The sequence below is a fragment of the Leiobunum rupestre genome, chromosome 11 (assembly GCF_980474605.1).
Source record: "Leiobunum rupestre chromosome 11, qqLeiRupe1.1.hap1, whole genome shotgun sequence".
Lineage (NCBI taxonomy): Eukaryota > Metazoa > Arthropoda > Arachnida > Opiliones > Sclerosomatidae > Leiobunum > Leiobunum rupestre.
Window position 1 is genome coordinate 9,782,378 of NC_143394.1, and position 11,026 is coordinate 9,793,403.

The 11,026-nt window shown below is 38.2% G+C and overlaps 1 protein-coding gene across 1 annotated transcript; it reads right to left on the minus strand.

Moving 5' to 3' along the window:
* Positions 1-5,734: 5,734 nt before the first annotated feature.
* LOC149921289 (uncharacterized) lies at positions 5,735-10,422 on the minus strand. Its single transcript, XM_090162150.1, has 9 exons — positions 10,215-10,422; positions 8,815-8,957; positions 8,466-8,553; positions 8,142-8,388; positions 7,872-8,069; positions 6,550-6,651; positions 6,285-6,493; positions 5,984-6,223; positions 5,735-5,748 (listed from the first exon to the last, which is right to left on the minus strand). Exons 1-9 carry the CDS (start codon positions 10,420-10,422, stop codon positions 5,735-5,737), a joined length of 1,449 nt encoding a protein of 482 aa, XP_090018276.1.
* Between the last annotated feature and the right edge of the window lie 604 nt (positions 10,423-11,026).

Here is an 11,026-nt window from a genome sequence, read left to right on the forward strand (position 1 = left end):
TTTCTTAATACCAATTGGATCTACCAATAAGAATATGACGCCCCTAATTTCGTAAAGATGTAGCCCCCTGCAAAAATTCACGGGTAGTCAATAGCGAAAAAAACCCGAAAATTTTGAGGCCCCTTCCAGCCTGAGGCCCTAAGCTGCAGCTTCTTTAGCGTCTTCGGTAATCCGGCACTGGGGCTAAGATTTGCGTAGAAAGTAAACTATATATTTTAGACAATTTTTAAAACAATTTGCATATTGAAAAAGCGTTTAAATTGAGAATTTTAGCGTAGAAATTTAACCATATTGAGAAAATTAGGTTTAGTAGGCTTAGTGATAAAATTAGGCTTAGCCTGTAGGCTTAGTGAGAAAATTAGGCTTAGCTTTTAGGTCTAGTGAGAAAATTAGGCTTAGCATGTAGGCTTTGTGAGAAAATTAGGCTTAGCATGTAGGCTTAGTGAGAAAATTAGGCTTAGCATGTTAGAATAGAGAATGTATCATTTGAAACTATAGTACATATTGTGTCTAGATCAGCTATGGAAAATGAAGCGTATCGACTTGAAACGTTTCGTCTCTGGAAAAATCCACACGTCACTAACGAAAAACTAGCTAATGCCGGATTCTACTACATTCAACATGGATAAGATGTACGATGTTACAAGTGCCATGGAATCTTAGGAAACTGGGAATTAGGAGACGTACCAGAACTTGAACATGCCATATCCTTCCCACGCTGTCCGTCGAGGGATAATTCACCATCTGAAAAAAAGTACCTCTCACAAGAATGGGACATTCCGCCTACGCCAAGGGCAACTACTGTCATCGATAAAAGCTTCTCACCTGTACCTGAATAAGAAGACGCTTGTGACTGTGCCTCATCTGACAGATGGCACTGCTGTTAGACGCTACAAATACGTAAGCTAGAACCTTTAATTAAATTATTTATACAAGTTGCGCTTGCAGAAGGTAGTTTCGTCCCTTTAATTGAAATTGTCTATATATCCCTTTCGAAGTTCGAATTAATTACTATAGATAAATTACTATTTAAACGAGTAAAATGTCAGACTAGTAGTAGAACCAATTTTACGTAATCATGTAAACAAAGTTCTAAAATAAAAATAAATTAAATTTAAATAACTTGTTCTTTATTGCTTATTATAGACATTAGAAGCACTTAAGAAATTATGGGTAACAAGGGGTGAGGGAGAAGCTACTGATCACGGACTGGGGTTGAGAGATAACAGTTATGGTTAACGGTTGGGAAGGGGAAAGGAGAGTGAGAGAATCTTGCTGTTACCGTCTGGTTAATGAGGTAAGATAGTAGCGCGGGTAATAGAGATTCTGGAGAATGAAAAATTCTGGCGATTGGGGAGCGGTAAAGAGGGGGGGTGTAATCCATTCTACAAAAAACTGAGCAAGGAAAACCTATTCTGGAGAATGGGAAGAGCAGAAAGAATCTGGTGATTGGGAGGGGGGAGGGGGAGGGAAGCAGAGAGAATCTTACTGTTACCGTCTGGTGATTGGGGGGAGGAAGTCTGGGGAGAACAGAGATTATCTACTGATAGTGATATGGATAATGAGATAAGATAGCAGCGGAAGGGGGGAGGGGGGAAGCAGAGATAATCTTGGTGATTGTGATAAGATATCAGACTGTTTATCTCAATCACCAGGTTATTATCCTACTCTCTAAGGTGTGTAAATTGAAATTTAATTATACATGTCTCTTACCCGATGCAAAACACCAAGATGAAAACCTTTCGAATTGGAACCATTTCAGTAGCCAGTCGGCGAATGAGTCAGTAAAACAAAGTAACAACTTGCCTTTTTACTTTAACCAGTATTCAAGTTTCTTAGACGAAGTAATGCAGCCATTAGTCAATACGTTACCCAGTTACATTAAAGACACCAACGACGCACTTGGAAAGTTCTCGTCTTTCTCATTCAAAGGACCTGATCGCTGGCTCGTGTCTCTAGCCATTAAATCTCTCTACACAGTTATCCCACACAATGATGGTTTAAAAGCACTTCAACCATGGACGTAGCATAAGCGGACAGGTAAACCCAGTCCTTCCCCCGTAAATTTTTATCTCCCTGGGCTTTGATTCCGCTAACGAGGCTCGGTAGCAGCCTCCCAAGGTCGTTTGTACCACGTGTTTGCAAATATTCAAAATGGCGTTGGAATTTGTCGTGGGTCGATAGCTTCGCGACTTTCAGGTATAATTTACATTGTAAATAATCTTAAAAGTAAATTTATAGTCGAAATATCTTTTGATTAGTTTTAGTTTAAAAATATACGCTTAAAATGCCAAACAAAAAGCGGTGCATGTATTCCTAATGCCTTAATAACAACGATCGCCCTAACCCTCGGATTAGATTCATACCATTTCCTCGGCCAAGGAAAGAGTTTGACAAATGTAAGGAATAGATTAATGCGTGCGGGAGGTTTGATAATCAATTAGATATTAATAAAGTGGCCAAAAAATCGTATTATATGTGCAATGTACATTTTGTGGGAGGTAATGGGGCTACTTCGGAGAACCCCAATCCTTTACCATTTCAAGAAACCGCAGAAACCCCAAATCTTATATAATATTATTTATAACAAAAAATCTTTCATATTTTCTAATGATATGAAATTTGAATGTAAAGTCAGTCATGGTCAATCAAGTCTTTGGGTCAAGTTGAAGACCAAGTTGAGGAAGTCGTTTGTATAAGTCAAGATGAAATTTGTGACCGTGCAAATCACTTCCTTAATTCAACTATGATCATAGATACCGCTAACCATATTAACGGTGATCATTTTCAAAATCCAAAAGATCTTGCTAATGAGAGTTCTGGCCAAAACGTATCTATAATAGAAGTTGACAATATTGCCTTTAGTAATCAAACATGCACATCCCAATCTATTGCTGGAAAAATTATTCCAAAAAAATGGATCTTAACTAATACAGAAAATGGCATTGCATTAACAATTCAAAATATAGAGAAAGGACTAATCACCAAATCAATTTTTTGAAAGATATGGACCAGCGTGGCACACTAAAAGTTCATGGGAAGACTATTACTGAAGATCACCCGTTAGTAAAGTTACTTCCAGATATTACGTGCGTAGATGCCTTGCTGAAAGTTATAGAAGCCGTGAGTTCATTGCCGCTCTGCACTGGAATTAATGAAGAACGACTCTTGGAACATTTTGAGACTAAGGAAAATACACAAAGATATAAAAACCTATATGATGTCGCTCTTCATTCCATTTCTTGCGAAATAGTTTTGAGTCGACAAACAAAAGACTTGAGTGATTCTTGCATAAAGTATCGTAAAGTTTTGATGAATAGCATGAGGCGCCAGAGTAAACAAATTTCGTCCAAATGTGGTGAAACAAGGATCAAATATTTACCACGAAGAGAATTTGAAAAGAAGTTGAAAACTCAAACTCAGAGGGCGAAAGACATAAGGAAGAAAATCAAGAAAAAGATGAGGAAGGATTCCAAAAATGATGGACAGTTTTTATATGATGCAGATAGCAAATTCAATATAGATCAGCTGGAACAGCAAAAAAATACGTTGCCCAAAAATTCCCTAAAAAAAACTCTTCGTTCAACAGCTATTGTTACTCATGAAAACCAAAAACCAAAGGCAGAGACGTTAGCACCCCAAAATCATACAATGGGCAATACATTTGTACAAGAATTCCTCTTCAGCGTATAATGCTATTGTTTCCAGCGGAATGTTTGAGCTACTATCAAAAAGAACCCTCTATAATCATAGTTCGCATGTTGGCCGGGTCGGGCAGAAATAAATTTTAATATTTACGGGTCGGGTCGGGTCGGGCAAATTAATTTTTTGAAAATTTCGGGTCGGGCCGGGTCGGGCTAATTTTCAATCGGGCCGGGTTGAGCCGGGTTTTTTTTATTTTAAAATTAAATGGACCGGGTCGGGCCGGGCCAATTTTCAAAAGGGCCGGGCTTTTAAAAAAGGCCCGACCCGACCCTTACCAGCGACTGCGTACTACGTTGCGTTGGTCGTGTGAAATGTTTCGGCCCTTCGGGTGTTGTACGAAGAGAGAGAGAGGAAGAGAGAGGGGGTGGGAGAGAGATAGACGTAATGAGTTCTGCGAGCAGCGCGACTAGCGTCTATTGACTACCATTTCAAGGTCGTCTCAGTCGTCCGATTCGCCTAAACTTCTCTTACGTTTCGTTTTGGTTTTACTTTTGATTTCACGGCGTTAAAATGCGAATAAGCCTTTCTATAAAGTCGAACTTGTTTTAAAGTATCACTTTCGTCAGGAGATACGTAGGAGTTCAGTTCAGTTTTGAAATCTAGATCTTTATAAAAAGGGCGACTCGTCGAATTTTAATAGCTCTTCATATAAAATACGAGAGGTCACGTGATTACGTTAGATTCATCAGGTAGTGAAATTAAGAGAGCACGCGCATATTTTGGTTTTTGTTGAGCTCGCGCGAAAAGGCACGAGACCCTCTACAAGGAAATATTAGGAAGTGCGCGTACCCATTTACGCTAAAATATCAAGACGTGCGTGGAACTTTTTAACAAGTTGAATAAGACATAAATAGAGTTTATGCTAGCTTCAATTGGCTATGATAGTTGAACGTCTCTTCTACGTCTCGAGTGACGCGCCCGATACATCTAAACAAGAAGGCCAATGATACTTTATAGAAAGGCCTATTTGCAAGTCGCGTGTCTCGGCGTACTTTGAAACAATATTGCTAAAAGAATTCGAGATATTCCCGCGTCACAAACGAGTGACGAACGTGTATTTTCCAGCACGGGACTGACACTTGGTCCTCGAAGAACGAATTTAAAAGGTTCAACTCTTTCGCAACTAAGTGCTCTTCACAAAAATTGTTTAAATAAATAAATGCATTTTGTTATATTTTGTATTGAATATCTACATCTACACTATATAATGAAATGAAAAAAAAGCTTCATGCTAGGGGTTGCGGCGGTTCTACGGGTCTTATCGGCAATTATCTGGTTTTCGGATCTTGTCGGGTTTCCGGGCCGGGCCGGGCAAAATCATTTTGTTAATTTATCGGGTCGGGTCGGGTCGGGCAAAAATTATTTTCATTTTTTTACGGGCCGGGTCGGGCAAAAATTATTTTCATTTTTTACGGGTCGGGTCGGGCCGGGTCGGGCAAAAATTATTTTCATTTTTTACGGGTCGGGTCGGGTCGTGCAAAATTTAATTTTAAAAATTACGGGTCGGGTCGGGTCGGGCAAAATTTTATTTTAAATATTTTGGGTCGCGTCGGATCGGGCAAAATATATTTTTACGTTTTTCGGGTCGGGTCGGGTCGGGCCGGAAAAAAAGTGGGCCCGACTCGTCTCTACTACCCAATCCGCCAAGGCGGCCAGTTTGCCTGGACCCTCTCCGTTACCCTGAGCCGAAGCTCAGTATCCAGCCCAAACCTGACCGAAGTCAGACGTGGAGATAGGACCATTTGATCAGAGCTAACATCTCCCAGTGTGCCACCGCCCTTATGGGTTACAAGAGCCGGACTTCGACTCCCCGGTAAAGCCACCAGTTATTGCACACTCTAACCCATTTAGAGCCCCTTTACCTCGTCAGTCAAATTCCCTCCCTGCCTGCCGATTCCTATTCAGTCAAATTCCCTCCCTGCCTGCCGATTCCTAGTCAGTCAAATTCCCTGCCTGCCTGCCGATTCCTAGTCAGTCAACCTCCTTCCGCCCTCCCTTCCTACCTACCTGCCTGCCTGCCGATCCCTCTCTACTGGTTGTATCCTTTTAATATATTTTCAATTATATTATATAATATTAAAGTTTATTTAAATATAAAAAAATATGGCAAAAATACAAACGTCCTCTTCCCACATTTTCTTTATTTTATCCAAAAGGCCTTTTTTGTCATTCTAAGTTTTTTCGACGTTTTCCCAATTCAGACTTATTTTTGAAAAGCGAAGCCAATAAATATATATTTTATTAATTGAAATTTGGTTACTATATAGTGAGTACATACTTGTGGGCAGTGTCTCGCCTCTGATTCCATATCTCTGATGTTTATTATTTTTTTTAGGAATCGTCCACTTCATTTTGTTTTTTATAATTTCCTGAAAGTCCTGGTTTTCGGGGAACTTCGCTCTAGTTGAAGGAGGTACAAGAATGTTCTTTTTCATTTTATCTTCACAGGAAGTAGAAAGTTGAACCGGAGGAGTGTCTAAACGGCCTGGTGATGGCGTCTCTGAAGTCTTGTTTGAGTCTGAAAATAAGAAATAAATCAGTTGTTTATGTTTTTTCAGAACCAGCTGAACTTTTCTTACTTTGTTGCACTTCTCGTAATAAGTTAATTTTCTTGGAAATATGTTCTACGGTTGCACTACGATAATGTTTTGCAGCGGTATTTTCGGAATGCGCCAAGAGACTAGAAACCATTTCTTTGTCATTTGCAGATCTTTCAAACATGGCATTTTGCAGAGCTTTTCTCGAGTCTGTCGCAGTTACTTTTGGGAGCTTCAAAGCCTCTTCAAATCTATGAAATTTAAAAATTAATTTGACAAATAAAGTATTTCGGTGTTTTTTACTTACCGGGAAATTTCATTGGACACGTTTAACGGTTTTCCTTTGGTGTTAATAAAAAAATTCCCACAAACATTGGCAAATGGCATGGATGTTCTCACAGTGAGGTAGCTATATCAAAACAAATCATTAGTTTATTGATCAATTTTCTCCCTAAACTAATAAACCAATTCCCCTACAATAATTAACCAATTGTCCTACACTTATAAACCAATTCCCGTTACACTAATAAACCAATTCCCCTACACTTATAAACCAATTCCCCCTATACTAATAAATCAATTCCCCCTACACTAATAAACCAATTCCCCCTACACTAATAAACCAATTCCCCCTTGCACTAATAATCCAATTCCCCCTTGCACTAATAATCCAATTCCCCCTTGCACTAATTAACCAATTCCTCTTTACACTAATTAACCAATTTCCCTCTTACACTAATTAACCAATTTCCCCCCTTACACTAATTAACCAATTCCCCCTACACTAATTAACTAATCCCCCTTATACTAATTAACCAATTCCCACTTATACTAATTAACCAATTCCCACTTATACTAATTAACCAATTCCCTCTTTTACTTATTAACCAATTCCCCCCTTGCACTAATTAACCTTTTCCTCCCTTTCACTAGTTAACATATTCCCCCTTGCACTAATTAACCAATTATCCTTTACTTTAATTTAGCAATTCCCCCCTTGCACTTATTAACCAATTCCCCGCTTGCACTTGTTAACCTATTCCCCTTTGCACTAATTAACCTATTAACCCCTTGTACTAATTAACATATTCCCCCTTGCACTAATTTACCTATTCCCCCTTGCACTAATTAACCTATTTGCCCCTTGCACTAATTAACCTATTCTCCTCTTGCACTAATAATCCTATTTCCCCCTTGCACTAATGAACATATTCATCCTTGCACTAATTAACCTATTTCCCCCTTGCACTAATTAACCTATTCCCTCTTGCACTATTTATCCTATTGCCCCTTACACTAATTAACCTATTCCCCCTTGCACTAATAATCATATTCCCCTTGCACTAATAATCCTTTTCCCCCTTGCACTAATAATCCTTTTCTCCCTTGCACTAATTAACCTATTCACCCTTGCACTAATTAACCTATTAAACCCTTGCATTAATTAACTTATTCCCCCCCTTAAACTAATTAACCAATTCCCCCCTTACACTAATACACCAATTCCCCCTTACACTAATACACCAATTTACTCATTCAACTAAATACCAATTCCCTTATTCAACTAATTACCCAACTCCCTTATTCAACTGGTAAACCAATTCCCCCTCAAAAAACTATAGTTTCTACCTGTCGAAGAAGTCCATAAACTTTTGGTCGATTGGTAATACTCCAGGATTTGTGGTTGTAGTTTTGTGCTTAAGAACTCTAATAATATAAAAAGCTCGTTCTTGGTCAAACTGGCCCATTTCATATTCCTTTATGGTTAAGTTTTCTGGAATTCCGGGTCTCTGCCCATTACATAAAGCTGAATATGTGACTAAATATCTAGTGTACAAATATCATGGAAATAAAGGCAATAAAAATTATATCTATTTACTTATAATAATTTGATATTACCGAGTTAGGATAACAAAATCTACTTTGTTGTAGTTTTGGAGAAGTCTCGCTTGAGTTAATTTAATTTTTTCTATGAGAGTGGGCGACGAAAACAACTCAATAGTGTATTGAACCTCTTTGGGGTTTCCCTCCGTGTTGGTTTTAAAGCGTTTGGCCGCCAATTCTTTAGAAATCGCCGCGTTATTACCTTTCCGCCAAGTGGCCAAGCAGTCTTGAAGATGATTTAAATAATTGTACATATCCGGGTCTAAAAATTATTTACGGAAGAATTAATAAATGTACTTCAACAATTAATGAAGATAGATAAAAGTGTTAATGCCATACTTTCTTCTTGAAGATTGCTGCCGATTTTAAGGAATAGAATAAATCTGCGTAACCCATCCCAAATATTCTTTAATCCTTCAGCGGCCATCTGCCAAAATATCAGATATTATCTAAGTTACTAAGAATAAGTGGTGGATACATAAGGGGTGATTCCCTCCTTCTAGACGCTAAAGCTTTGCATGTAACTTGATTAACTGTTATTATTCCCATAGATCAAGAAGTCTTAAAGCGCCCCCCTGGGTATTTTCTCTATCTGCCGCTGCTAAAATATAATGTTACACAAGACATAAATACGTTGATTAATCGTAAAGAAATATAACCACTAACCAGTTCACCCTCAAATACTTACTCCGCATTCTTTATGTTTGCTAACGAACTCCCTTATTTCCTGTTTTTCTCTTAGCAGATCTATGCTAAGGTCATTGGTGCCTTTCTTATGAGCAATAAATTTCAACATTTTAGAAACATGGCGAACGAGGCTTTTTCGAGATCCTACAAAACATGTTATTCTTAAGATTGAATAATAAAGTTTACGAGCTAAACTATAAACAAATATGCCACTTTTTCTCATTTCCCAAAGATATACAGGGTGTCTGAAAATTTTCGGCATGGACATTTTTCCCGAGGACCACTCATACTAAAAATCTTAAATTTTCCGGATATGTTCCCTAGTAATAGACCTCTTTAATCTGTAAATTTCAGAAGAATCGGAAAATATTTCTCGGATTTGGAAAAAGTATTTTTTCACCGGCAGGTGGTAGACTAAAATATTCAATGACAAAGTTGAAGAGAATACTCTGAAACCTAAGAATAAATTTTGTTTTGTGAATTTAGGGCTGTTTGGACCTAGATAATGGGTCCCGAAAAATAACAAGTTGGTACTACCTAAATTATGCTTTTTGTTTAAAAGTACTTAGGTTATCAAAATTGAAAATTTATTAATTTACAAAAATGGTCCGATGATTCCCCCTTCTGCTGCTATGCAAGTCTCACAACGATAAACAAGATTTTGGAAAGTTCTTCTGACCATATCAGGTGTGACCTATGAAATATCAATTTCACTACTTGCCATTCTTATGCTCGACCTTAGTAATCCTATGAGGAGCCGGGTTCGATCCCAGCTTGTGGCACTGGGAGAAAACTCGGAACAACTCCTTCTGCGTAGAGTTTGCAAGTTCTATCCCCACTGGTTTAAGGGGTTTTCCCCCGAGATCTTCGGTTTCCCCTTCCATATTACTTGTTGAGGTTAACGGTAATAGTTAGTGTAGGGAGCTGTTGGCTCGAACGCGTGGCATGCAGGGCTTGCCACCACCCTCCTACGCATTGTAACCCGGCCACCTAAAATAATGGCTTCAAAAGTCGCTTGATGACTTAGGCCTAAGGTGGTGCCTTGGGTATTAGCCTAGCCTATCTGATTGTTATTTTTCGGGACCCATTATCTAGGTCCAAAAAGCCCTAAATTCACAGAACAATGTTTTCTTAGGTTTCAGAGTATTCTCTTCAACTTTATCATTGAACATTTTTGTCTACCAACTGCCGGTGAAAAAATACTTTTTCCAAATCCGAGAAATATTTTCCGATTCTTCTGAAATTTACAGATTAAAGAGGTCCATTACTAGGGAACATATCCTGAAAATTTAAGATTTTTAGTATGAGTGGTCTTTGAGAAAAATGTCCATGCCGAATATTTTCAGACACCCTGTATATCCAAAGTATTTTGATAATATAGACAATTATACAATTACGTACTTGCGCTGCAGTTGTTTTCGTCATTTAACATGAATTTGTTAAATTCGACCAGAACGGTATGGTCGTCATCGAAACTTTTATATAGTCCAGCCTTGAATAATGATGCCTTGACTCCCTTTTCCCATTCGTAGGCTTTACTTGATGGCCCGGGTTTGTTTAAATCTATATCGGTTTCTGAGTCGGAGTCTAAAACATTTATAAATGGCATATTTAGAAATGTAAGTGTAACGGCACTGGTCGGCCGGAAGGTGATAGAGGGTCGGCGGGGAAAAAGCGTCAGAAGGTGGGCGGGGAAAAGCGTCAGAGTGTCCGTCAGCTTACCACTAAAGACGAGTGTTGTGGAAATTGTTTTTTTTTGCACTGCTTGAGGAGATAGGACAATCCTCATCTGAGGAGGCCTCTGAAAAATATTCCAAGGGTCTTTTTTCTCCCGTTACTTTAAAACCAAAGTTTTCCATGAGTGATTTTACATCTTTAATTAAAAAAGATTTGTCAATTTAGACAATTGGAAAGTGTATTATATTATATTGTATTATATTATATGATTACCAGTGAATTTTATTTGACCATTTTTAATATTTTCTTCTCCTAAAGTCTCTTTTAGTTTATTTAAACTTATTTCCCTTTCGTTATCAGGGGAGGAATATAGTTTGGCCCTAGTTTTTTTATTAAGTTCTTTTTGATTGTGCACTTCTTTATGTTTTCTTTTTAAGTGTTGTGGGAGCCTTCCAAAGGTATCAGCGTTGCATATAGGGCATAAGAGATGAATGCGCTTAAGCGGCTTCTTAGACACTGTATTAAATAATAAACCA

Bases quoted from the DNA above. Each gene is read 5' to 3' on its own strand.
- LOC149921289 (XM_090162150.1), bottom strand. From the start codon at position 10,422: ATGCCATTTATAAATGTTTTAGACTCCGACTCAGAAACCGATATAGAT. The intron at 8,070-8,141 runs GTAATATCAAAT...TTTGTACACTAG, and splicing joins GATTTTGTTATCCTAACTCG to ATATTTAGTCACATATTCAG. The intron at 6,224-6,284 runs GTAAGAAAAGTT...TCTTATTTTCAG, and splicing joins ATTACGAGAAGTGCAACAAA to ACTCAAACAAGACTTCAGAG.